At 42.0% G+C, this 27,825-nt stretch overlaps 1 protein-coding gene and 1 long non-coding RNA gene across 7 annotated transcripts; one reads left to right on the top strand and one right to left on the bottom strand.

Annotated features, from left to right (window-relative positions):
• The first annotated feature begins 2,595 nt into the window (after nucleotides 1-2,595).
• LOC110470137 (uncharacterized) lies at nucleotides 2,596-27,171 on the top strand. 6 transcript variants are annotated; one of them, XR_002465361.2, is made up of 5 exons: nucleotides 14,610-14,845; nucleotides 14,939-15,024; nucleotides 16,548-16,628; nucleotides 24,083-24,226; nucleotides 24,688-27,171. It is a non-coding gene; the product is annotated as an uncharacterized LOC110470137 (long non-coding RNA). The 6 variants fall into 6 exon arrangements; XR_013339911.1 differs by lacking the exons at nucleotides 14,610-14,845; nucleotides 24,688-27,171 and adding an exon at nucleotides 2,596-2,617 and having other exon boundaries at nucleotides 24,083-24,594; XR_002465363.3 differs by lacking the exons at nucleotides 14,610-14,845; nucleotides 24,688-27,171 and adding an exon at nucleotides 2,637-2,823 and having other exon boundaries at nucleotides 24,083-24,594.
• ALB (albumin) lies at nucleotides 3,614-13,929 on the bottom strand. Its single transcript, XM_021529545.2, has 15 exons — nucleotides 13,781-13,929; nucleotides 12,977-13,037; nucleotides 12,039-12,171; nucleotides 11,004-11,218; nucleotides 10,245-10,377; nucleotides 9,975-10,072; nucleotides 9,063-9,192; nucleotides 7,992-8,206; nucleotides 7,735-7,867; nucleotides 6,828-6,925; nucleotides 6,531-6,669; nucleotides 5,682-5,905; nucleotides 5,037-5,169; nucleotides 4,031-4,087; nucleotides 3,614-3,793 (listed from the first exon to the last, which is right to left on the bottom strand). The coding sequence occupies exons 1-14, from the start codon at nucleotides 13,863-13,865 to the stop codon at nucleotides 4,037-4,039; spliced, it is 1,848 nt and encodes a 615-aa protein (XP_021385220.2). The 5' UTR covers nucleotides 13,866-13,929; the 3' UTR covers nucleotides 3,614-3,793; nucleotides 4,031-4,036.
• Nucleotides 27,172-27,825: the final 654 nt, after the last annotated feature.

Raw genomic sequence — 27,825 nt, 5'->3', positions numbered from 1 at the left:
CTTTGGTGGTATCTCTCACCTTGGGGGGTGTGTGTGTCTGGTCCAGGGAGGATTTGAGCTCCTCTCAGACGTGTCCCAGCTGGGATCCCTCCACACCCTGCCAGGCTGCAGCATCTGGCTGCAGGATACAGCTTAAATAGTTATTGCAGCAGTGCTGGGAGGAATGTGAGCTGAGTTGTCTTTAAAACAAACAGACTAGAGTTGCTTACTCTCCACTTTAGTGTCATTGAGTTTTGATGGTGCAGAAGTAATTGCCAAAAATTTCTTGTTTTTTACTTCTTGTGTTTGTTGGCAGTTACCCAGAAGGGCTGGTAAAAGGGTTATTCTTGAACTGCTCATAGATGAGGTGTGGCCGAATCATGGAATCTCTGAAGTTCCTGTTGGCTGTATCTTGTTGAGGATATGTCTTGCCTGTAATATTTCCTGATAAAAGGCAGTTAGGAAGTGACTGAAAAGTAATCCAGTTGTGTGAGCTGGAATACTGGAATGAAAAAACTGGATCCTGTAGAAGTCCCAAAGCCAGAGTGGCCAATAATTCCTCAGAGGAGCATCCTCCACAGCTACAAGATCCGCTGATCTCCAGAGATCTCCAGAGAAACACGATGCCCTGTTCCACCCATGAGGGCCTGCAGCATTCAGAGCTTGGTGCCTTGAGTTGTGAGGTAAATTGTGCTGGTTCATGTTATCTGGGGCTGAGGGGATGTGTCACACTACAACATGAAATAACTCACGCACTCACACTAAGATCAAAAGAGCAAAAGGAAGTTAATTTTATTTCTGACCTCACAATATATAGAATTCCAGAGGTGACCGTGGATTAGAGGATGAAATTGCCACCTCTCCAACCACACTCTTCAAACCAGCAGTCCATCTAGTCTCTCCTCCCACAAAGAAGAATGCAAAACAATCATTATTTACATGAACAGTGTGTGAGAACTCCAGTAGAAATATGTAAACATCAGAAGGCATAGAAAACTTTTAAAGGAACTTTAAAACATTTAAAAGAACAGGGCAACAGGGAAGGGCAGGAGATAATATTGTCTGAAACTCCACAGGGTTAGCCAGGACCTGGTTTTACTTGTGCCAGGAAGTCTTGCATATTTCAGATTGTTCAAGAGCGCCTTCTGTCAGCATCAGAGCTGACAAGATTGCCTGTAGTGGAGGTAAGAGAAAATGCCAGGACAGCTGAGGGATGTCACAAAGCAGCCACCTCCTTGGTGCTGCAGAGGCCTGGCCTGTTCCCCTGGCAGTGCCCATGCTCCGGTACCTTTACAAAGCCTGGTGATTTTACAGAAGCCTCTGCAGTACAGGGATTGCTGGGGTTTTGCATGTCATGTGGAGAAATCCAGCTTGGAATGGTCATTTATTGGACATGGTAGAAGAAGATAGGCTGACTGGTAATCCCTGGGAAAGCCATTGATGTCTGGTCAAAGCTTGGCTTCTTGCAAGGGGAAGAAAAGCAGATTAGGAAGCCATTGTCCCTTTGGTTTGTGCTCTGCCTTGTGTTCCCTGGGCCTGAGCTAAAAGGAGACGTCTTGGTAATGGTGCTGCAGCACTTGCTGTTCCCTCGGAAGGGTGGGAACAGTGGGAAGTGCAGTGTCTGTGTGTAGGAATTAAAGCTTAGAGCAGCTCTTGCAGATGCCGACACCGTTCCTCTGGCTGCCTTCATTGTATGCCTGTCCCTAACTGGAGTCCCTGAATGTCCCGAGAGGTGACATCCTCTGACTAAACCAGAACTGGTACAACGGGGCACCGAGGACCTGGAGTTCCCTGCCCACAGAAGGCCCATATTGCCCTGCAGCCCTCACAGCAAGCCCCACAGTGCAGCTACACAAGTGCTGCTCTGGGCAATGTGTGGTCACAACGTGTGCCTTTGTCCCAAGGCAACAAGGACACAAATTTGGCTGTTGTGTGACCTGGCCACTGTGCCCTGGCAAAAGCCAGTATGGGGTGGGTGTGCTCTGGCTGGAGCACACATGAGGAGTTGTCTCTCTAGGATAGCATGGGTCATTGTTTGCACGATCAGGACCAAGTCCCCTCAGTGGCTCAGGTCCCCTCAGCAAAGAGAAGAAACACGAGCCTGTCAGGGCAAGTGCGGAGCACGGCAGCTCTGCCAAAGCCTTTCCTGGAGCATCGCAGGGGCAGCAAGAGCTGCTCCAAGAAGGAGCACTTGGACTTTGCCGGGCATGTTGGCCTCTGCTGATCTGCTCCTGCAGCCTGCACAGAGGCATTGCTGTGCTGGGGGCAGAGGAGAGGAGGTCTGTGCAAAGGTGGCTCAGTCGCTCTGTGCTGCAGCAGGCCTCTGGCTCCATTGAACTGCTTGCAGGAAAGAATAAAGAAAAAGACGAGGTAAGTGTCGACCAATGTTCGTGTTCCTGTGTAATGAAACACGCTGCAGAAATGAGCGTCCCAGGGGTGCTATGGTGTGTGAGACCCGTCTGTTGGTGCTGGGCTGCAAGCCCACGGAGGGCAATTCTGGACGGGGCCTGGTTTCGTGTGAGAGCTCCGAGCTGGGCGCGGTTAACGGGAGGCGTTTAGCGCCCGGTCGCGCCGCCCTCCGGCAGCCGAGCCGCGCGGAGCGGAGACGACTGCGGCCGAGGGCACCGAGCGGCTCCGGGTTAGCCGAACCGAGCCGAGTCCGGCCGCACGCAGCGAGCGGGCCTGGCCCAGCCGCTGCTGGGGAGAGCGGCTGCCGCCTCCCGTTACACCCCGGCCGCCTTCGGGACGGAGAGCGGCGGGAGCGCCATCCCCGCCTCTCCGGGGCAGCGCCGGGCTCGGATTCCCGCACGGAGCCTCCAGCGGTGAAGGCGGGAGTCCGCGCAGGTGTTTCGAGGGGCGGCGCGGGCCGGGGCTGCTCTGGGGTCGGGCCGGGGCTGCTCTGGGGTCGGGCGGGCTGTGCCGGTTCGCTGCCGGCGCCACAAAAGCAGCGGCCGCGGCGGGGTCGGTTCGCTGTCAGCCTCGCGGTCTGCGCGCAGAGAGCGGCGGCGCGGAGCAGGTGAGCGCGGCGGGACCGGGAGCTTGGCCGGGGCCGGAGCCTGCCCGGGCCGGTGAATTGAAATGTGCCGTAGCGAAAGGTTTTGTTGGCATAGGACCAGGAAATGTCTCTCCGAGGAGTTTCCTGTAGTGAAGGGCATGATTGAGGTGGAGAGCTTTTCAGGAGAAAATTTAAAACACTTTTTAAAAATCGAGTTAAGATATGAGATCTATCTCAAAGCATGGCCATTTGCAACTCTTAGCAAATGAAGAGATGCTTGATTTGTGACTGGTGTAAAAATTATCTGTTTGTTTTTTTTTTTCACAAGAGCTCTTTGCTAATTGTCTTCTTTAGATCAAACAGTACTTTTGTACCTTCTCTTAATATGTAATTATAATGGCTGAAGTCGAAAATCAGCATGCAATTGAATCAGGGTATTAAAGTCTCTCCAAGTTCTCATATTCTTTCGTAAAAAATTTCCAAGAGAATAAACATGAAAAAAACTAACATATACAGATACGTATACGAACGAACAAATACAGACTCTCTGCCCATATATTCTCTTTAGAATGGCCATTTGGTGTAGGCAGCACTGCTGAGCTTTGCCTTGCGGTGGTCACCAGCAGACAGGGACAGGTGTGGTTTTATAAAGCCTTTATTTACTTTTTTTTTTTTTTTTAAATGAAGGAATTGAAAAGCACATGGTGTGACAAAACACAGAGGGTTGATGAAATAATCATTCAATACCAAATGAAAAAGGGTAAGGGGTGGGAAAAGTTACACAGCAAGTTTTTTCTTCATGTTTTTCTCACTGGCAACCTGGATTGGAGAGACAAAAGGGAGTATTTTATAACATGGCAGCATACTGGTGGTACTTCAGTTATTTGAGCCCTGTGCAGTGGCATATGGTAAAGCAATTAGGGAAAGCACAGGTGGTGGTTAAAGGGAAGCTGGATGCTTTTTGGGGATAAAGAAGTTAAGTAAATGGAAAGTTGGGCAGGAAGGGGCAGACAGACTGACAGACAAAGGTATTTGTGCATTACTGCTGCTACCTACCTCAGGTTAAACACCAATTCCTAATGTAGCTCTACTCTGGACTATTAGGGCAGCACCCTAGGAAAAGGAACACAAACAGTTGTCAGAGAGAAACCAAAAAGAAAAGTAAGTTGTGCTTGAGAAGGAGCTGTTAGAAATTTAAACTAGTACATCAGTTATGGTTCAAAGGATAATTCTGATGGTACTTCCTGACCCTAGAACCCGTGAGCCCCTTGATGTGTGTCTTCCAACTTTGCCAAAGGAGGAAAGAAACTTTTGGAACTGATTAGAGACAAAATCATTCTTTCCTAAGTCTTCCCAATATATTTAACTATGTAACACTTTGGATATAAATAGAAAAATAATTCAATTAATAGGCAGTTTAAGATACTAGTAATAGTTCTGTGCCCTACATATAATGAGGTTGCTACTGCAAATTGTCATTTGTACTTCCTGGCAATGCCATGTGGCTCCAGATAAACCTTTTCTGTGACCTGATCAGCCAAACTCCCAGTATATCTGTATTTGCTGGGCAGTTCTGAGAATTGATCCAGATGCACTTTTTGCTGGTAATCACAGAGTTTTGTAAGGATCTGTAGCACAAAAGCAAGTTTATGTACGCTAGAGATAAAGTTCAATTCTACACATGGATATTTGTCAACTGTGGCTTGTAGGTGTTTGGCTCTTCTGACAAGGCTTGACAGAACTTCATCTAATCTAGGATGGAGATGTGCTTTGAGCAGGTGGTTTGACAAAATTGCCTCCAGACAACTTTTCCAGGTGAAATTGCTCAGTGACTATAATCTGTGCAGCCAAGATACACAGTAAGCTCTGGCCATTTATTGTAAGGGCACATGGACAGGTGACCACAGCACTTTGCTGAAAAACTTCCTAGTGCTCAGTTTCCAGGTTTCTGTATATGTGGTTTGGGGGGTTTTTTGGTTTGTTTTTGTTTGGGTGGCTTTTTTTGTGTGTGTGTGTGTAATTTGTGTTTGTTTGTTTGTTTTTAAAAGGAGATAGAAAGTACCTCTTCCCCAAGACACCCCTCAATATCTGACTGCTTGCAGCACTTTTCCATCATGGCAGTGAAGCCCCCAGCAATTGTCTTTAGTTGTTCTTCTGTCATCTGGGGCTTGCGCTTGATGAGGTTGACGAGCAATCTGAAAACAGAGCCACAAGAAACAATTAATCTTGCCTGCTCTAGTCAGAGTCCTGCTTTACAAGGCACTATTCCCCCCAGGCACAGCTCATTTGAGGGGTTTTTTGTCATGCCTAGATGAGCCCTGTGCCTGCTGGTGACTCCAAACTCCCAGTCTAACAGAACCATCTGTTTCTTTTGTATTAGCTCAGTTACAGCTGGGTAAAAACTTAGGGAGATGATCTGTATGTCATCTTAATTAAGTACATCTCAAGATTTGCACTGGCAGTGGGCCTTGATGAAACTGGTCAGTTAAAAGAGTGATTTTAAGTGAAGAAAAAAATCTCTTTTGCCTCTTCCAAACTACTTGATGTTGTATGCTGACCAGGTCAGTGCACACACATAGTTCTATCTGGTTTTCTCTGTCACTAGGGGAGCCCCAGTCAGGTTACAAAAGAGGCTGTAGCTTCCTTCTGCCCTCCCCAAAGTGCTACACTTCAAAAGCTTCCCTGCAAGGTATTTCTTGGAGCTTACTTCAGCTGCCCTGCTTCGCGCTCAGCCGGAGGAGCATTGCACATTTTCTCATCAAAATTGAACATCATGGGGTCAAATGGTGGAGGCACGTATTTGGTATCTATGCCCATGGCAGTGAAACATGGTCTCCTTTCAGAGTAGAGTTCATTGCAGCACTGTGAAACCTGGTCATTGATAGGGGTGCTCTCCTGTCTCTTGCACATGTCTTCAATGATGACGGTCAGCTGAAAAGGAAAGGGTGAAGGTTAGTTACATCTTCCAAAAAACACAGCAACTAGGTGATGCTTGTATCAATAGCATAGCTGGAATGTAAACCTGCTGGGATATGGTACATGTTTAAAATTTAGAATATATTGGTATTCCTAGACTAAGGTGTTTCTTCATCTGCAAACAGTCTGGGCATTGGGCTACAATCAGTAGGTTTGAGGGTTTTAGAATGCGATTTCGCTTTCCCAAATGCAACCTGCCACAGTCTCAAACCTGGAGCTCTGGGCAGCCTGGTCCAGTGGAAGGTGTCCCTGTTCATGGCAGGATGTTGGAACTGGATGATCTTTAAGGTTCCCTCCAACCCAGGCCATTCTATGGTTCTATGATACCCGATTCTATGAAGTCACTTTTGCTTCCTGAGGGGAAGCCCAGTTTAGCTAAAATTCTCACAAGATACTATCAGATAGCTATTTAGACTCTCACATCCATTAGAAAATGAACAGACTTGGAATTCTGTTAGGTGGATGCTTAGTGTGGTGTTTATGAAAAATCAGTGTGTGTGTTATCTCATCAGAATTCAGTATTTTTGCAAACAGGAAAAATATCCCAAGAGAAGGGAAAAGGATAACTCCATGTACTCACATAGTACTCAGAACAAGACATGCGTTGCTTCTCAGGAAGGTTGCAGCATTTCTTGCCAACAGCTGTCATTTTCTTCCCAATTTCAAGCAAGGTGTCAGTTGATACCTGAGGCATTTTCTTAGTGTAGCGGACCAGAATTCTGACAAAGTCAAATCAAAATGACTGTTAGTAGAGCATTCTTCCAATACAAGCACGTTAGCCCACTGAAGGGAAAATGGAAGTGAAGAACAAATCAATCTGCCCAAAGCAGCCAGTATAATTCATTACACTCCAGAATATTTATCAGGAATCACTCACCCTTTAAGGAAGTCTGCCTCGCCGTGGGTATTGAACAGCTCACAGTTGGTCTTCACAACATCCTCGGTTTCTTTGATGTGCTTGTTCAGTTCCTCTTGCTGAAAACAAGTACAGATTTATTGGAAATATTAGAGCAGGACTTGCTGGTAGCAGTCATACAAATGTGACTTCTGACCACTTCAGAAACCTTAACTACAGAATACTCATATTGCAAGGTTGATCACTTCCGTGTAGCCAAGAGGGTGTAGGCAGGATTTGATTCCCTAGTGGGGCTTAAGTTCTAACAGAAATTACCTTGAAAAAGGCAGCCACATTTTACAAATTTAATTTAAATTAATTACCTGTTGGACTTATTTTCTAAGCAGTGGGGATTTATGTTTATTTGTTTAAATCAAGTAAATATTTCAAATTGTTATCAACCATAAGGGGAACATCTCATGGCCAAAGCTTTCAGGAACTCAACTTATTCTGTGTCTTTTGTGTGACTGAGTTGTGGATCAGACCTAAGCTGAGGTGTCTCTGTGCTGGTCATGCACACTCCCAGCACGATCCATGAGCAGCCATACTCAGTGTATGAGTGGAGCTCAGAGAATAACTGAGCTGTGAATTGTCAGCCTCAGGACAAGCAGAATCACAATTGAGATACAGGAGCATCAGACAGTTGGGTGAGACTACTCTGAAATAATGTGATGTGACAAATTAAATTACTCTGTGATCTGAGATAAGCCTGTATCCTTGCCATGGGCCATGGACTGCTTCGTCTCCCACCAGGACATTAACCTCCCCTGGAATTAGCCTCTCCAGAAGCTTTCTGGCTGCTCTGCTGTAGGAGCTTTTCAACACAATTCTTTCGTGACAGGTATCAACCAAGCATTCTAGTTGTCTGCAAACAAAGCTTTGCACCTACAGCATTTCCATAGCACTCAGCAGGGTTGTCTGTCTTGCAGCACTTATCCAGGAGTGCTTCGTATCCCTTAGCAATCCTCATGATCAGCTGTGTGGAGAACTCAGGGTGTCTTCGTGAATATTCGTAAACAAACCTGAAAAGCACAGGATCAGACACAGCTCCTGAATAACGTACTTCTTTCATCAGCACAGTGCAGTAATAACAAGGACATTTCCTCAGGTGGACAAAGAGCTTGGAATGCTGTTGGCGCTACTTACTCTGACAGGAATGCATCGTGGTTTGGCTCATAGCTTTTACACACTTCCTTATCCTGAATGTATTTTTCAACTAGTGAAGGAAGATTGTCAGGTTTGTCGTCAAACTCTGCCTCCATGATGCACTTGGTCTGTTCCACAGCTGGCAGCTCGCAGCAGGGCTTGAGTTTACTTGAGAAAACGGCTTGTTTAGCACACAGAGAGGCCACCAGCTCTGACTGTAAAATTAATACATAAAATTACACAAGCTATGAAATAATCGAAAGACAGATAATTAATCTGTTCTCTCTGCTTCAGACTCTTTTCACTCAGGTCACTTATTTACTTAGCACTTTGGTAAAAAAATGCTGTCTTCACACGAAGAGAAATAACTGGGGCATGTGCAGGGTGAGTAGTTCCCTCTGTGATCCTAGACACTCTGAAACCCAAACTCTGGAAAGCCAGGGCACATCACTGAGTGCTCTGTCACAAGGATGCCTGATGCATCTTGTAAGTCCTGACAAGATGCCCAGCTCTGATAGAGGACAACATGTGGTATAACCCCAGAGCGCTCGAACGAGCTGGGTCAACAAGTGTCCAAGTTTGAGTCAGCCAGACAATAATGAAATCATCTCACTATTGCAGAGGTTTGTTAATCTGTTCTCTGGTATTCATTGGCACTCAGGAAGGCTGGATTAGTGGCAGTACTCTTGACAGGACTGGAGAAAAAACTGCAGCCTTTTTGCCTCTGCTTTTTTTTCCCCCTATATTTATGATTGAGTTGAAGTGAATACATACCATCAAACAACCTCCCTGTTAAATATTCTGATTTTGGCCAAACACACTGGATAAAGTTTAAGTCATAGGGCTTCTTGTCCCTATGATTAGGCAGGGCTAGATCCAAAGCTGGGCCAAAACCTGCTTCCAGTAAGAGTCAGCTGTGCTGGTCCTGAGCTTTTCAGTGCTTGAGGAACCTTTCAGCAGTGCTGAGTACAAGTGTAAGTTCCCTGGACTGTGAATGTGTAGCTGCACAAATTACTATATTTCTAAACATTTTTCAAATATGTCAACGTTGTTTTAAAGCAGTGAGCTCACCCAGTCATCTACACATTCCACCATGTCCCCATCACAGCACTCTTTGTGGACATCTGTCACTTCGTGGACCATCTTAACAAGTTCTGCAAATGGAGCCTTGGGGTACTTCTGGCTCATACGAACAAGTTTACTGCATAGAAAAGGAGAAAAAGACACTTGTTTTAAAGCACTGTAGGGAACAGAAACCTTGCAAGTCACTAACACATGATAAGGTAGGTTAGGATTGTTTCAAGAAAATACTCATTCTTCTCATCCAATTTCTGGTGGCTAAAGGAAAAAAGGGGCATCAACATCTGCACAAGTAAAGCCAGCAAGGAGCAAGTCTGTGGTTCTTCTGTTCTGCCTGAACTGTAAGAATCACACGTAGTATTCCCCATCACTGTTGAGCAACTGGTCAGTGCTCTAAATTGCTTGGCACAGATAGATGTAGTCCTGATTATACCTTTAAATGAAAGCTGACTATGTCTGTAAGATAATCCCAGTCAATGTTAATGTATCAGACTGGCCACAGAATCAAAGCACCTCTCTGTGCCCCAACAGCTGATCCAGTTATTAAATTGTAAAAGCTTTTCTATATCTTACAAGCAAATGTTTTAACAACTGGGATTCTGCCAAATCTGACTTTTTGGTTGGTTTAAGGTTCGAACTAGCAGCTTACTCTGCTGAGAAGTGATGTGTCCATCACTGAAACCTGTAGGCACTGGAATGGGGTACAGCTTTGGCAAAAGTGTGGATTAAGAGTACCCTGTGATCTCTGGTTCTGAGGGACATTCCAACATTTAATTCTCCATCTTCTGGACTGGTTCCAGAGATAGTTTAATTGCTCTGCAATTTTCACAGCTGAGCTTTTCCTAGGTCTCTCTCACAGGCTGGCAAGCCAACATTTTATCAAAAAAAGTGATGGCAACTTACCTTGCTTGGAAAGTCCTCTCACCATACTTGTGGAGGATTCTACATCCATGCTGCTGGTGCACATTTATCTTCTTGGCTCTTTCCTTGATGACAGCTGCCTGTGGTAACAGGACACACATTGTCACATTAAACTGTTTACATCCAATGGATAGGATTAATCCTGACCTGTCTCTCCAAGTTCTTCATGCAAAGCTTTGCATGAACAGGAAAATTCTGCCTGTTTCTCACTCAGTTGCTTAGTGTTTATCCACAGAGACAAAGCTGCTGTACCTTTTCATCCAAGCAAGCACCAACATCACTCTCTGGGCAGCAGGTTTTAAGTGCATTTTCATACTCAGCAGCCAGACCCAGGATTGCTGGGGCGTGCAGGAAGGGGTTTCTTCTTGCAACAGTATAGACAAAACTAGAAGGAAAAGGGAAGCATTAGTTCCATGTTCCAGTGACAACAGCAAATGGCCTTAAACCTCTTGCAACTTCTCTAACTTTTTTTCTAGTTTAGAAATTTAGAAATCTAGTTTAGCAATCTGCTTTTAGACATAATGCTTTAGACATTATGACATTTAGACATAATGCTTGCTGATTGGAAATGCTCTGCTAAATCCCACCCTTCCCAAGGCAGGACTCAGTAACTGTCAGGGAAGGGTGAACTCCTGATGTTGTCAGCCATCTGGTTTGATGGCCATCTGCTTTTTTAAAATGTGTTGTCAAATATTTGAAAGTTCTGGTTTTTAGTATGAAAAATTCATCTACGGCCCTTTCACCAACATTTTTTTGCCAATTTTTATTCTTTTCACTCTTATCTTTCCTCATTTTTGCCAATTACACCAAGAGTAGTGGGAAGCTGGAGCAAATAAGTTATTAAATCAATATTGGAAACACCATAATTTTTCAGCAGGTTTGGGGAAGAAAGGTCATGCAAGTTGTATAAAATGTGATCCTTAACCCCTGTTGGGAATGCAAAAACCTGATCTTGCATGAAATGATAAAATGTGATCAGGGTAAGAAAGCACCAGTGGCCATTTTCCTTACTTTCCCAGGAGCTGCACCCGATGGTCCTTGTACTCATTGCAGATCACGTCAGCAGCTGGTCTCTGGTAGGGTGCAATGAAGTCTGGTTGCTGAACTTTGAAAGACAGGAAGCACTGGTTTCTTTCGGGATCAGCTTTACCACAGCAGTCAGCCATGTCACCGTATGAGTCGCGGAGCTTTTCCACTTGGCAGATTTCATCCAGGAAAACGGTGGGCTGTAAAGGGAGATGTGAGGGTCAGAACTAGTGCTTATACATAGACAGTGCAATGTATTGGCAGTTTATCTGCAAAAGAAAAGCCAGGCTGAATAATAAATACATTTTTACTGAAGAATATTTAGACCATAAATCAAATTAGTCTACTGTTTTTCATTAATTTCATAAAATTTTATTTTATGTAGTCCAATATCAAAACGGTTTCAGTGCTTTACTGAAAGAAGTTAATTATAATTTAAAATACTCTATGCAAGACAGTGATCTCCTTTTACTTATAATCTGACTAAACTGAATTTTCAGATGAATTGAAGCAGGATTTGATTAAAACCTTGAGGGAGAACTTATGTCTAGCTCAAAGTGTTAGATGTCCAGCAATCCTAAATACCTGGAAACTTCTTTTGTTACCTCATTTTAGAGGAATTTTTTTAAACTCTCATAAACTAAATGCCTTAAATTAGCACACACACCTTTTCAAGTCATCCCAGTGTGAAAATCACACACTTGGGTCACTTTAATACCTAGAATTAGGCCTGTACTTCACAGCTAGGGTTTTGTACTTAGTGCTACCATTTATTTTCAGGCAATGTGCCAAAGTGTGGTATTTGGTATCCAACATAGGGATCCATGGATCATTAGGCACTTCTTAAAGGCAGAGGTTTAAAACCTGACAAAACCAAATTCTTTGTTTAAGCACTAAGATCTGAGCACTGGCCTGTGACAACAGCCACACCGGAAAGGTTCAGGTAAGTCCTCAAGGAGGGTGATGGTGGCAGCTCCACAGAGAGAGGAGAAATACAGCAGTGAAGGGTTTGCTGCCTACCAGTGGTTTTGAGCACTCGGGAGCGTCCTCGTTGGCCACGCACTTATGTGCCAAATCAACAACATCCTTCACCAGCTTAGACAGTCCTTCGTAGGAGCATCTCTGGAGGTACTGGGCAAATGTGATCATGGTCCTGAAACACAAGGCACAGTTTGGAATATGAGACTGAGAAACGTCAGGCAGTATTTTCAAGGTGCCTCTGAATTGAACTGGTTTGTTCAAATGACGTGCACAAAGGTTAATCAGAATACCTTGCAGAGCATAGTGCCAGATCCCACATCTGTCTTGCTCTCTCCTTTCTTAACATGTTTTTTAACCCTCCCAATAACCTTTTTACCTTCCCATTAAAAGAAGTCTTGAATATTAAATTATGAACAAACCAGAAAAGACTGTGATCATAAATGCCATGACCTAAGCTGGATTTGGCCACTGTTACGAATTATGATCTTCAGACTGCCTTCTGTCAGCACTTAGGTGTCTGTTAGGGCCCTCTGTCTTTTCCAAAACTAGTTTCCAATGAAGATCACTAAATTGTCTCAGAAAGCCTGTCACAGCCTTGTTTTTTGAGGTTAGTGGTTTGTTTGTGGTTTTTTTTCTGGCAATATTGCCAATGCAGTATAATTTCTCTTCATTCTAGGCATATCAAACCTGTATTCCTCATGCCTATTTTATTTTTAGAGAAGGAGCAGAAGTTTTTTTCACAAGGTTTGCAAGGAGCTCTTTTCCCAGAGAGCAAGAAAGTCATTGTGATGTTTGCAGGTCTTAAAATATTTCTAGGTTTTGCATTTTGCAGTACCAGTAAAAGGCTAAGTCGGTGTTTCAGTGAGACATACACACCCCCTGTGAGCTCATACAGTGTGTCTTACTCTCCCTTTTTGGTGCAATATGAAGAGAGACAAAAAAACAAATCAGAAGATGGAAGCTGAACGTTCACTTACACTGCCTTAAATGTCTCTTCCTTCAGGTCATTGAAGCGGTGGGCAATCGGACTCTTGTGGTCTAGGAAGAAAAACAAAGGGAGCAGTGATGCTCACTGTCACACTGGCTGTGCTGGACCCTGAGAAATATATTCTGGGCACCATGGGCAAGATTTTCACAAGTGTTCAGCATTCACCCGACTTTTATATTTAAAAACTTAAGAAACTGAACTTTGTCTTGTTCATTGGTCTACAGGTACCTAACTCTTAGGTTTGCTTCTCTTTCTGAGGGAACCCAAGCCTGTGATTTTTATGGTCCTAATAGAATATTTACCTCTGTAAGCAGCTAATTAATTCAGATATTCAAAATTACTGTTGGGGCTTAATATTTAGGGTTAGCAGAGGTGTCCTTTGGGTAACCACCACCCCCAGATGCTGCAAATAAAACAGTGCAGTTGCAGTTTGATTAGAGCAAACCTTCTTCCTCTGAATGCTAAGTTATTAACTTGTCAAAAGACAGAACTTCCGAAAGCAAAAGGAGTGCAGCTCCTTTTTCCATGCTTGAACAGATCCTGACTCATTGACATCTGTTCATGCACCACACAGATGTTGCCAAGGGATGGCACCACACTTACTCACCCAGTTCAGTTGTCCTAAGTGTCCTACCCATCTCCCCACTGTCTCTTAATTTTTTTTCTTTTCTAGTCAATCATATTTTTCTTTTCAATATAGATCAGGATCCCACAAATTGTTTGTGAAACCATATTCAAGACATTAAATTGATAGAACAAAGACTTCCAAGAGAACTAATTAATCCTTTCTTACCTGCATCTCGTGCAGTTCTTTGCAGATTCCTGGATCTGGCAGAGCTCAGGAGAAGAATTAATGAAATTAATGTTAGCCACTTCATGGTTTCAGATTATGATGTGAGCAAAGTTGCTCAAAAATGCTAGGACGATTGAAGGAAGAGCATTTGCTTATATACCTTTCACTACCTGTGCTTGTAAAATATTAACCCTTGAGCTGGCATTTGTGGCTTGCCATTTGGCCTGAAGAAGATTACGAAACTTCACCTTGACAAAAAATTAATTTGATATTAGTTATTTATTCTGTGTTGTTACTATGGGCCTTTTCGTCCTGAAGAGGTTGAACCTCCCAGCACCCAAAAAAAGATAAAGTTTTGCGTAAATTTCCTTATCAAATGACAAACAAGGGGTTCAAGGCATCAGACAAAAAGGTCATCAGGACTAATCCTATAGACTTTTTTTTTTTGCTACTATTTGTTCAAAAGCAAAGCATGTTTGTATTGTATAGCAACAGTGCACCCAGAGAGGACTCGGTCCACTTGAAATTAGAGAATTTTAATTTTAAATCACTTTGTTGAGATGAGCTTGCTAATCTAGACAGTTATGGCTGATTTGAGCACCTGAATTTGTTAGGTCCTGCTCTGGTTTTCCCTGGGTATTGCTGTTCACTGATATCCAGAAAACAGCCAAACACATGGGTAAACATATGCAAGAGCTCTAATTTTCAGAATTCTAGCAATTTCTAATTTGTACTGACATCCTCCCAAGAATAATCTTTTAATTAAACATTGCTCTCATCTCTGGAAAATTTCCCATTGATTAGTCAGTAACTTAGAAGATCAGACACAGGAAAAATGTGCAGTTTGCACAGATCCACAGGACATGAAATAAATCAAAATTACTTTTCTAGGACACCCAGTGAGATGCTTCAAAAATTCCCAAACGAGTACAAGGTTGTATCTTTACTGAGTACAAAGTGATGTAGCTTCCCAGACTACGATTTATTTTATTTAATTTATGTCCCCAGTGTGTGAATATCAACCCACACAACTGGAGGTTGTGTGCTGCCTTGCAACTCTGCTTTGTGAGTACCCACGTGGTAGAGCCGAGCATGTAATCTCCAAATTCTTCCTTGGTCTTTAAGGTTCCCTTTGTTCACTCTGTTTTTCTTCCTCAGGTGGGCAGTTCTGCCATAACTCTGAATTAATCCTAGTGGGGATAGTAAGAACAATTCCATGAATGGTTTTCTGGAAATTTGACTTAGTAAGTACATGCATAATCCTTCCTTTTGTTTCTGAGTGTGAGCTTTTAAAGACATTTGAAATAAAGCAAATTACATATCTAAGCTCAAAATATTTGCAGGCAGTTTTCATTCAGGAAAATGCCTAGGCAATACATCTTGTGTTGCAGAAAGGCTGTTCTTTTCTCCAGGAATAACCACATAAAACTGAGATGAGTTCACAGAATAGTTTCATACAATGAGATTTCTACAGTCTGCTGTTCTTCCAAAAAAATTCTGCATTTTCCTAAGTCTGCACCTGATACTTTTGTAGGTGAAAAGCAGCATTCTGTTAGTGATTTAAATGAACAAGGCTCTATTTTGGGAGTTAAAAGGTTATTTGGATAACTCTTACATGAAGGATGGTGCAGGAAAGCCAGGTTGGCAGAAGAGCAGCATTAGAAATGTCATAATGTTAGACATTGTGATTGCTTTCAGGTGGTTGTAGCAGAATCCCACATTTCTGGAGAATTCTGGCAACTGATGAACACTCTGGGCCTTTCAGCTCTGGGCTGGTTTAGACTAACAAAAGATAGGGAAAGAACTTGTTAATTCAGCATGTAATTATTTTACTGACCATATCCCTCTGTGAGAGAAGAGTCATCTCCTTTCAAATCTTAAGAGAGCATTCAGTGGACAAAAACACACATTTAGGTATTTTGTGGATATCTAAAAGGCAGTAAAAAACTGTGGTATTGATGAATGATGTCTTAGTACAGCTCTTGAGATGCTGTCAGGCTGTACCAAAGAAGTCTCCAGAAAACTACAGCTAAGGGCTGGGAGAGCAAAGCTGAAATTCAGCACCACAATTGCAGAGTTGCATCCTGAAAGCTCTCTGGAATTTTCCCTTGCAGCATTGTGCAGTGTTAGCAAGAACACTCCTGGTTCCCTGGAGTTAATATGTAAGTTTGGAATACAGGGTCCATGTTTATTTCTAGATATCTTCTGTTGTCTGTCCTGTGCTTCATGCCAATGGTTCCCATAACTGCTGAGAGCTGAACTCCAATGCTTATGTTTGTTTAACAATATTAAATAGTATACTGAGTTTCTTGTTGCTCAGTACTTTCATACTGCTTTGAGTTCACTCCAACAAAGTTGTCCTGGTGTTAGAAAAAGGGATTTATAAATAGCATTTTAGGATAATCCATTTTCACACTCATTTATACCTAAAGTTACATATGATAACTAGTTTTATTCCAGGTGTGGGGGACCAAAGGACAATAATTCCAAGAGTAATTGACTTGGAAATAAAAAGGATGAATACTTTTTAAATATTTCATCATACTAACCTGTGCAAAGTGGAAGAGTAGAAACAAAGTGGACCGAGATGTACTAATATGGACTAAGGCTCTTGAGAAACAAATGTGATTGTAAGAACAGCTGTCAGAGCCCTTTTGGGAAGTAAGTACTTCTCAAAATAATCTCTCACAGCCCAAAGGACATCAAGAAACCCTTTACTTTTGTGGCCCTCCATTTTATTTACTGCTGTTTCTTGCTTTTTTTCAAGACCTCTAGTTCTGTTTGTGGGATTGGACCCTGGTGCACACACCAAACCTAGAGACAAGACATTCCTGTGCCAGTATCTGCAGTGAGTAGCTATTTTTTCAGTGACTGTAATGATTAGTATATTTCTAAATAAATGTCTAGCTCTGGACACATGGACACAGGTATCAGACATTGCTTTGTTTTCCTGCTCTGGTGCAGGATGTTTGCCATTCTTATCACTGATGTCTGGCTCCTGTGCAGAACGAGTCAAACATCTCAGATATATGCCTTTTGTTTGAACAGAGATGGACTCATCAATACAAAACAAAGACAGGAGATCACTGTGGCAGAGCAGGCAGAGACCTGCTTAGGTGTAGCTAATAGCATTCCATGTCAGGTGTATCTCATGGGCATATCATCAGTGAGTTCTGATACTCAGCTGTGCTAGTGCTGTTGAGTTCCTGATCATTCAAATAAGGATTTTTGAATCGACAAGAATGACTGTTCTTGCTGATCTGTGCACCTGATTCCTGGGCCATTGTAGCATCCCTACCCCTTTGTCTCACAAGTCCACCCTTTTCCTTATTAATGACCATTTGCCAAAATCATTCTTTGGCAGCAGGAACAAGAAGAGTTTTGCTTTGCCTATTAAACATTCAATTGCCTGAATATATCCAAATATACAGCCTTCAGTGCTTTATGAGGTTATCAATTCTGAGACTTCTCAGAACTTGTCTCTACTTTCTATGTCCCTATGACATTTTGCTCTGCCAGTTCAAGTAGGTAATCTACAAGATAACCGAGTATTGGCTTCATCTATTGTCCATTTCTAAGGTCCCTCAACAAAAATCAGTTATATCTTGGTATGGGCCTATCTAACTGTTGTATCTAAATACAAAATAGACGGGGGAAAGAAATACTCGAGGTGCAGCATTGCTGTATTCAGAAGTCCTTCTCAGGAATATTTTTTTCTTCATTGTTTCTTATAATAGTAAGATAATTATTGATAATTGCCTTTGATAATTGTCTCTGGAACTGAAATTGTTGCGGTGCTGTGATTGGTTTGGCTCATGATAGGACTATTGGTGGAGATCTTTTTTTCTTCCTCTTACATAAGTCCCAGAGAGCTTTGGAATCCAGTGCATTCACTTGTGCCCTAGAAACTTTTTGGCACTCAGTTTCCAATCTCTGTGCTGCTCTGCTATGCTACCTGATGGCCTTTGTCAGCAGAGAAGAGCCATTTAATATGGTACAGTCAAGAGCCAAAGCTGAAAACTTCTGTTTGGCAAGAGATTGTTAATATTTCTTCCCTAAGTTTGATGTGCTTCAGCTTTAGCAATAAAAGAAATAATGAAAACTTTTGAGGAACATCAGGAAATGTATAGAGCATCCTTTTGCTTTGAATTTCTTTAGGCTGTTGATCCATAATCTTCTGTTTTTGAAAAAAATATGGCTACAGACTTTTTTGTAACTATAAGCAGGTGTATTTGCTAAAATCAGAAATAAGCATGTGTAAAATGAGCTAATGATTCTGGGAGCCACTGGGTTTGCTCTCAACTTGAAACACTTTTTTAAGAGTTGAAAAAAAATCCTGTATGTCTAGAGGGGCTGTAGGACTTGTGGAAATTTTTTGCCATTCTGCAGCTGCCCCCCACAATGTCACTGCATCACCTGGCAGTGCTGACACTCTTACTTGCCTTATTTTTTATTTTTCATGTAGTTTTATTGTAAACTTAGGGGTTTCCCATCCTGGCCTAAAAACTGCCAGGCTGGTAAATATTTTCTCCTTCATGTCCATCTCCATAGAAACAGAATCTGTGTTACTGCTGTAATTGTTCTCTTGTGCTGTTTTTCTGTTAGGCCCTTGGGGTTTTTTTGTTGGTTTCTTTCTTGGGAAGATCCTAATTCATCTCTTTGAGACAAGCTGTAAATGCTCAAGTGTTAAGGAGATAAAGGGAGTGATTCTTTTCTCAGCCTTTCCTTTATTCCTGAGCAAATGATTTCTTAAGATAAAGCTCTCAGAACTTTGAAAAATGAAAAGATAGTAATTTTAAATGAAGTCCTGGAGCAAGAATAGCATTTCCCACCTGGAATATCCCCTACTGTCTTTGGAATTTCTTTAGCTCAGTGTCAGGGCCTGAGGTGGCACCTCTGCAGGAGAAGAAAAGTTTGCAGAGCCATTTTTAGGTCCTTGTTACTGGAGCAGGCAGTACAAGACATTTTAAATGTTGGCACTGCCATTTACTTGCTGACATAAAAGGATAGTCCACTTCTGCATATTATGCTGCAATTATGAATTCTGAGGCTCCACAAATGAAATGTGAAGTATCCTTTCCCCACAAGTGAAATCCAAAGGCAAGGTGAAATATTTCCACATTTCTGCTGTAGCCTGTGAAACAAAATTCAGTTAGTCAAATGCAAGTACCTGTACTTTTCTATTGTCAAAATCAATTGTTTTTTCAAGCAGCATTCAAACAGACCACATTTATTAGGTGAGCTCTGGCTTGTAGTTCCAGATTCAGTACTTCCTTCAATGTAAATCAGATTGCCAGTGAGATTACTAGGATGTAATAATCTCTTAGAAGAGAACTGGATTTGCAGCAGCAGCAGCAACAAAAGATGGCCTTTCTTCAGGTTGCTGTTTTCCTTCCCTTGTTCTCCTTTACCTGGGTTTCTTGCACTATGACATGTAGTATTGGAAACCTGGGATTCCCAGAGTTAAGGAAGTGACTAGAAATAATACAAAACTGAGGAAATGTTGCTTGGTTTATTTGTTTCTTTTTCTTTAGAGTAGTGCTTATAAACTCTGATTTTTGAAGAGGTGAATAATTGGGGTTTGAAATTCAGTCTCTCTGAATTTGAGGACCTTCAGGATGACCTGATTTTAGAAGAAAGATTCCTCAGTACATTCCCAAGAAACTTTTGTCAGAGACCAAAAATTGTGATTGAACTTAGCAAAGAGCTGTATGGTTCATGTGGTTCTCTTAAATAAGTTACCAAAAGATTGGTACATACAACAGAGGAACTAAAGAGATCTATCAGGTAGATCTGTGGCTGTGCAAAGCCCAGATAGCTGTCATGTTGGGTTTGGGTTTTTTTTTAATTTGACCACTAAACTGAGATTCCTTCTCAAGCCATGAAAAGAAATATTAACAAACTCTTTGCACATGAAGCTTCTGGTGTTGTCTTTTGGATCAATTAGGCAGAGGCTACATTCCCAAGGGCATTCCTCTGTGGTGCTCTCTAACCCCATGCTGACAGTCCTTGACATTTGCTTTCTGCCAAAGGCCTTTTTTGCTTATATCAACAGTGCTTCAATATTGCCAGCCAGGCATATATCCACAGGTCTCAAAAATAACTCAGGAAATTCAATGATAACAATTAATGTAGTAGTACCCTTCTCTGGTACCTTCACTTTAGTGTGAACTTGGGTTTCTGACTTTGCTCCTTGACTCTGGAAAACAGCGTGGATGTCAAGGCACTGGAGCTATTCCCAGAGCAAAGAAGCTGAAGGCTTCCCTTAAAGTCAGTGCAGATCTAGGCAGATTTCTGGCTCCCTGAACTGGGAGATTGGAAGCTGGGCAATTTTTCCCAGTTCCTGCTGACAGAGAGGATAGCTTAGTGCTAAGTCAAGACTGAGGACACTGTTCCTGGTGAGCCCAGGAAGCCTTTAATTGCTGAGAGTCTGATATGAACACAGGTCTTATGGCTTCTGAGGTCCTGCTGTACTGATAGGCACTGCAGCCTCTTTGCTGTCAGCAAGGAGGAGTTTTAGGATGGATCCTTTGACATCCCAGAATACAAATGTTCTTGTATCAGTTGACAGAAATCTTTCAAGTACAGAGCCTGACCTCCTTGCAGGTTTGTCAGAGCCAATATGGAAATATAACTATGGATCTTATGAAAGTTTATCAGTACTCTGATATTTCCACTGAAACATTTTGGATTCAGTTAATTTACATGCTTTATTGGTGCACTTGCCAATGCTGGGTTATTGGTTGGATTTGATGATCATGAAGGGACCAGTTTGGTCAGGCACAATATGCCCTTAGAGGAGCTGTCCTGGATCACTCCTCTGTCTTGCATGTGCCTCAATATTGCTCCCATTAAGATCTGCTCCAAGATCCTCCCTGGCACAGAGGTAAGGCTCACCGGTCTATAGTTCCATGGGTCTTGCTTTCTACCCCTCTTATAAAAAATTTCCCTTTTCCCAGTCACTGGGGACTTCACCTGATGGCTGTGACTGTTCCAAGATGATGGAGAGTGGCTTGGACACCACATCAGCTGTTCCCCCAGGACCTTGGAATGTGTGTCATCAGAGACTCATGGCTATAGAATGTTCCATGTCATTCCCACTATCACAAAACAGAAACTCCACTGACATGGGCTTAGGTTATTTTGCCTGTCCACCCACAAGAAGAAAACTTCACACTCAAACTGGTCATAAAATTCAATCCAGAACAACATAACATCGGAATTCAAAATTATTGTGTGGAGAAATTGAAATTGGAACTAGGCTTGCCAAGGAACTTCTGTGAAATATGTTAGTTAGTTAGTGTTCAAAGAAAAGGAAGATTATTCCATTTGATTATTTGTTATCAGCTAGGCAACCTATCTGCTTCCCCTTCTGAAAGGAAAATCAGATTTTCCCTTCCTGCTTTTAGTATATGACTGCACTTTAGACAGAGACTCCTGTCTCTTGGGCACTGATATTGCTTAAGGAGCTTTTTGGCAACTCACTAAGGTTACCAGGTCCTCTGTGTTGGATTTTGAAATATATTCGGTTGGCCTAATTCTGGTAATGTCAAAGTCAGTGCCAAATGTTGTCTGATTTTTCTGGAAAGCGAGCTCGATAAAAGGGAGGTTATCTTGGATCTTTCCACGCAGATTTTCAACCCTCCCTACAATATTTTAAGGAAGTTATTTCACATCAAATCACAGCAATGTTTTTAGATTGGTTAGTGGATGAGTGGGACATGTACCTGCAAAAGCAGGTCTAGCTCAGGTAGTATCGAGATGACTCTAAGAATGATGTTCAAGCCTAACCTTTTCCTAAATGAGAGTTCTGAGAGGGGAAGCTGTGGTGTGTCCTGAATAAACGGGTATCAGCATTCCATAAGAACTAGCCCGATGAAGCATTTTCCAAGCTCTCAGGCAGAAGAAATATGCCATCTACTGTTAGCAAAACTATTTGCACAAAAAGGCCCTAGACCTCAAAACTGTGAAGAATTTTGTGTTCCTGTGGGCAAAGAAAGTGACAATCATAGGGAATTGCCACAATGATGTGTCTAAAAAAAGAGATGAGCCCTCACTGGGGTTGGATTAATAATGGAGAGAAAACTCGGCTTGTTGATTAGTAATGATGTGTGATTTATTTGGTGCTCTTATTGCATATTATTTGTGTAGTGCTTATGGAGGCACTTTTCTTGAAGAATATTTGCCTTATTCTAAGGGAGTCTTTTTAAATTAAAGAAATGCATCAGAAATACAGAATGTGAGAAGTTCCTTAAGATAAGATGTAATGTTGATAAAGCACTCCAAAAATCTGGACTGCTTTTCTGGCTTGTTACAGTCAGTATCTAACAAAGAGATGCGCAGGATTTGGAATTAGGGTACATAAATGCTACATGTAAAGTGCTTTGCTGAATCCAAGTTTAACACTCACTAAAATTAAGCAGCATTTAAGAGCTTTGGTGTACATGGAAACTGTAGTAATGTCTGAAGGTAAGCCTGGTAATTTGTATTCAAACTGAGTTCTGGAAAGTTAAGTATTGGAAATTATTATATTGTCTATAATTGAAAATTGCACTCCTGAGAAACAGAGTTGAGGCTGTGCATCAAAATTCATGAATGAGAATAAAAGATCCAGATTTACCTTTCAAGACATTCATAGGCTCACTCACCAGACAGTTCTAAGTTTGACATTTGAGATATTTTAAAAAGCATAAATGAAATCAGAGTCATAAAGAAGAAAGTAAGAGGATAATAAGTGACAAAAAGAAAATTCACCCCACCAGCACTTTTTCTCTTTATTGAAAAGGTCACTAATTGAGGAACACAGAGCTATTCATGGTAGCTCCTAACTTTGTAACTAGCTAGCAATAAAGTCAATGGCATTGTAAATGCCGCACACAGATAGAAATACTTGTTTAGCTGGAAATAAATGACACACAAAATAATCACTTAATATTTACTTGTCCACTAAAAAAAATTTCAGGACATACATATTTAAGAATCAAATGCTTTAGTAAAATTTAATTTCCAAAGCATTGGAAAGAATTAAAATCAGAGTAGTTTTAGCTGCAGGTGTGTTGCCGGCTTTTAGCTCCACCTGCTGTGTGCAACTGAAATAACAGGAACACTGAGCTCTGTTTTTAAAAAAACCCTGTCCCAAGGGCCCCTAAAGCAGAGCAGGAACCCACAATATGTAGCTGATAAGTGAAACAGCACACAGGGAGCAAGTGTGAGGGCAGGTTCTGTTTGAAAACAGAGGCTCCAAAGGACCTTGGGGGTTAGGGAATTTTAGACCATCAAAAACTTGTAGACAGTTTTTCTAGTTCTTCTTTGAACTGTAAAATATCTTTTTTCACTTTAAGTGCCTTTCTGAGATATCAAAGGCATTTCTTACACTGCCTTCACTGAATCCAAGGTCTTACAAAGTTTTACACAGAGATTCCCACTCCCCTTCTTATCCCGAGATAAAACTACCCCCAGAGGATAAATATTTTCAAGGCACACTCTATATGAGGAGAGAAAACGCAGCCTGAGCCTTGCTCTGCATGCCAGCAGAAGGCTGCTTGCATAGAGATCTTCCAAGCTGCTCCAGGAGAAGCCATTTTAGGGACTAATTTCAGAACTAATCAATTGTTTGCTTAAAAAAGTGGTTACTATAGAAATTATCATTATGGATTGGCTGACCCAGGTAAAACACAAAGTGTAAGAAATGTTGATCCTTCTAGCTGACTTCTGTGCAGCCTACAACTGATGCTGCCTTAAATGTCAGCAGTTAAAAAAGGAGAAAAAAACAACCAGCAAAACATTAATTTGACAAGTAAACTTTAATATTCAAATATAGGTGATGCGGCTTTGGCTTGAGAGGTCTCATTTAGAGTTTTGAGTTACAGATCCCTTATACATGAAATACACAAAAAAATGCACTTCATCTTATGATTTGTGCTGCCTTTGTTTTATCTTACCTGTGATGACACTTGAAGAGAATGAGAAAGCATCCAGAATCTTGTCCAGATGCCCTTTGCCTCTATTTGCCATGGTGTTTTTCAGGTTTATACTCACAAAGGATAATAATTTTGAAAGCTTATCAAGCAAATTAGGAGCCTGAAACACACCTTTGGAATAATTTATGCATGTTAAAATGTAAGGATCACAGAGTGCTAACGCATTTTAGGATTTCAAGTACTTAAGCCATTTCTTAACTAAGACTCCCAAAGTACTAAATATATTATAGAACAGATGTTTTTTAACGGAGCACTAGCAGATTTATTAATTGAATCACTTGTTGAAAGGTTTTGCTTTCTGGACTTGTTTTTCCTTTCACAGTTCTCCCTGTGAGGAAGTGGTCAAAGCTGGCATGATGTTGTAAGTGTCACTCATAGAAATGCACCGTCAGTATCTGAGAGGACACAAATGATTCACAAGGCACTTGAGCGGGATGTCTGTGTGTTTCCAATGAATTGATCACGGGTAAGGACAGCCAAGGCAAAATCACCTGACTTGCTGCACCAAAGAGGCAGAAGTTGATCCCAAAGGGACTTTCAGACTGGAGGCATCTGAGTGTGAACAGTAATGTAAATTTACCTTCTGCTGTAACTCTAGACACTTCTCCTGGGCTAGTGCTTCTTCTCTTAAATTCTCCATCTGTCTGGACTGTTTTTATTTTCTTTACTCACAAGGCCACACCACCTGAGATACTCACAGGAAACTCGCTGTATTGAAGAAATACAGATAGTTAAAAAATGTAATTTAAAGCAAATGATATGGCTACATAAAATCTGTTTCATATAATTCTTTTCCATATGCAACTTACTGGGATTAAAAATGAGTGGTTTAGACAGGGCTTAAAATGTGTATCATGGACAACTGCACTTCTCTGAATGTTCAAACGTTTGTGTTCTTTTTCTTCTTTCTCCCTTTGCCTTGGACAGCAGTCATTGCATACCTGCTGAACAACTTCAGTTCTGTTACTCCTGTTTAAAGTAAGTCATGGTGATCTAATTGTAGTTTATCTTACCTCCCATTTCACATGGATCTTCCATGCTAGGCACCAAGGAGGTCTAGTGAGCAAGTCCCTTTGGTATGTGTGTTGAGACGATACAATCTGGGGTTCACAGTTCCCTGAATGATACAAATAAAAACATTCCAGCACATATAGAAGCTGCGAAGATGACAAAACTGTACATATCAAAGACAACCAAAGCATTCAGCAATGAGAATGGCAGGCTTGGGGTTTGGATTAAAGTTTATTTGGATGATCAACTTGTTAGCCTTGTGGAAGTTGTAGCAGTCCTGAGTTCAGGTTAAAAATTCAAGAAGTTATGAACTTTTTTCAGTCCCTGTATTAATTGCAAACAAAAGTCATGCTCCCTTGTTCCCTTGCTTCCTGACCTTGACAATGACAATGCTTCCAGCAGCTGTAAATGAAACTGAAAGCAGATCTTTGAGGCTAATTAAACCACAGCAGAGGTTTCAACACATTGTTTGTCCTGTAGAACTTTTTAAGGACTCTGGCACACAAGGAGACAGTTCCTGAAAGTATTCACTGAATCCAGACCCCAAGCTTTCCCACTACACCTACGGAGTGCTCAGTGGAATGATCAATAACCTGGAGGAAATAGAATAAATACAGAAGCAGAAATCACAGATGAAAGAGATAACAAAGGATTGTCATTTTTCTCCATGTTTAGGAGGGTGGTGAGGCCCTGGCACCTGTTGCCCAGAGAACCTGTGGCTGCCCTGTGCTTGGAAGTGTCCAAGGCCAGGTTGGACAGGGCTTTGAGCAACCTGGGATAATGAAGGGTGTCCTTGCCCATGGCAGGAAGCTGAACTGGGTGATCTTTAACATCCATTTCAATCCAAACCAGTTTGTGGTTCTATGATTCCATGATTTCCTGCAGCTTTATGCTACCAATAACCCAAGTGGCCAAAGTTAACCAACTTCACAGACTCACCAGGGAAGGAAATGTGTTTTTTAGTTATTACTGCCCTATTTACAGTCTACACTGACTTTTCAGTGATGTGCAATCCATTCCCTAAGAGCCCTGTGTACAGGAAACAGCTATAGGTCATACACCCTTCTGGAAACCGGGACACAAAAAAAAGCTAATTAAAAAATATGGATTCTTTACTCCTTCATTATGTCTTGGTGATTATCATAGTATTTACAAGAATGTTTTAGTTTGGGTTTCTAAAATACAAAGTGCTGGAGAAGTGGCACACCTTCCCATGGTATTCAAACCATCCCAAGATTAGGAGCAGACTTCAGTTAACAGCTTTTGCCCACAACAAAATCAAATCTTATAAGCCCCATGGGTCTAAAACTGAGTTTCTCTGAAGAAGTGCTTTGCTCGCTGTTGCACTTGCAGAATCTCAGAGTCATTTTAGGTTGGGAAACACCTCTGGGACCCTTGAGTCCAACCTGTGATCAATCTCCAGCTTGTCAACCAGACCAGAGCACTGAGTGCCCTGTCCAGTTGTCTCTTGAACACCTCCAGGGATGGTAACTCCACCCCTTCCCTGAGCAATCCCAGTGCTTGACAACCCTTTCTGAAAATAAATTCTTCATTTCCAACCTCAACCTCCCCTGGCACAACTTGAGGCTTGTTTCTTCTTGTCCTATTGCCTGTGACCTGGGAGCAGAGCCCGACCTCTACCTGGCTGCTCCCTCAGCCGCTCCTCATGATTTCCTCTCTGGATCCGTCCCCAGCTCCACTGCCCTTCTTTGGAAGGGCTCCAGCACAAAAGGCTCAAGCGAGGGTGGCAGGGAGAGGGGGTAACCGAGCTGCTGTGAAATGGAGGAAAAGGACTTGCTCTGCAGTGCCGAATGAGGAGGCGCCACTCTTTGAGCAGAACAGAGGTCACCTCCATAAAAGAAATGGAACAGTCTCCGACAGGCTGCCCTGCCTGTGCCAACACAAGCGGCGCTGCTCACTGCGCTCCATCTGACCCTGGGAGTAGGACACACAGAGATAAAATACCACGGCTGCCTTCATTGGCAAGAAGCTGGAGCCTTTCCAAGTCTAGCAACCTGAATGGACGCTTGCAATGAGGTGCGAATGCACCCAGCATCAAAGGCAGATTTGTGATACAAGGTGGCGGAGAGTAACCGCAGCCCGAGCTCCGCGGCACAAGCGTTCACTCGAGGCCATTCCCCACCTCACACCAGCCTGGGAAGGGGCAGAGAGGGAAGCAAACAGCTCCAAGGGTAAAACCCAGCTCTGCAGCCACCCTTCTACACCATTGTAGGGCTGAGATTACCTATATTCACTTGCAGTTCTCTTTTCTGCCTCTTGTGATGACAACAAATAATACAAGAAATAAATGCTCAATAATATATATGGTATATGTAATTGTAACAAATAACAAAGATTTAATCTGTGCTTGCACCCCAATAAAAACTAGTAAAAATCAAAGCACTTGCATTCATTTTAATGCAAAAAAAAAAAAAATTATAAGAGGACAAAAGTATTGTTGTCACTGATCTGCCACCACACATCTCATGCTGGTGTGGTTTGGGATTTCTGTGCAGTCACACCAGGAAGTTGGAGGTAGGTCGCTAGAGTATTCAGTTTATTCCTCCTGGATCACATCAAACTGTCATCTGCTGAGTTATTTATAAAGAAAAAAATAATAATATATACATATCTAATATATATAATAATATATATAGACCTTGTACCTGATGATTAATCTTCTGAATTGGAAGGTGAGGAGTCTGTGTCAGTTATTTCCAGCTGACTTGGAAATAATTTAATTTAACAGTGGGGCTCTTACAACCAAGGCAGTCCTTTTATTAAGAACATACAGAGGCATGTATCAGGATGTTTTGGTGGGATTTCAGCAACACAAGGATTTGGGGGGAACTGTGCAGACTCCATGATGAGTGCCAGTTAAGGATTTATTTAAAAAGTAATGTGTGATTTCAGAGGAGCTGCAGATCTGACCAGGGCTCTACAACATCAGCCAAATAAGAAAAACTATCTAAGTAGTCAAATAACACGAGTCTCTTTTCTTTTCTATAAAATATAACCAGAAGAGGCATTGTTGGTTTGAAACACCAGTTCCAA

The sequence above is a fragment of the Lonchura striata genome, chromosome 4 (assembly GCF_046129695.1).
Source record: "Lonchura striata isolate bLonStr1 chromosome 4, bLonStr1.mat, whole genome shotgun sequence".
Lineage (NCBI taxonomy): Eukaryota > Metazoa > Chordata > Aves > Passeriformes > Estrildidae > Lonchura > Lonchura striata.
The sequence above is the reverse complement of the archived record's forward strand: the minus strand, read 5'-3'. Positions and strand labels throughout refer to the sequence as shown.

Coding starts and splice junctions, on each gene's coding strand:
- ALB (XM_021529545.2), bottom strand. CDS start 13,865: ATGAAGTGGCTAACATTAATTTCATTAATTCTTCTCCTGAGCTCTGCC. Junction 11,219..12,038: donor CCGAGTGCTCAAAACCACTG/GTAGGCAGCAAA, acceptor CTCCCTTTACAG/CCCACCGTTTTCCTGGATGA. Junction 6,926..7,734: donor CTGAGTGCTATGGAAATGCT/GTAGGTGCAAAG, acceptor ACTTGTTTTCAG/CAAGAGGAACTGAACAAGCA.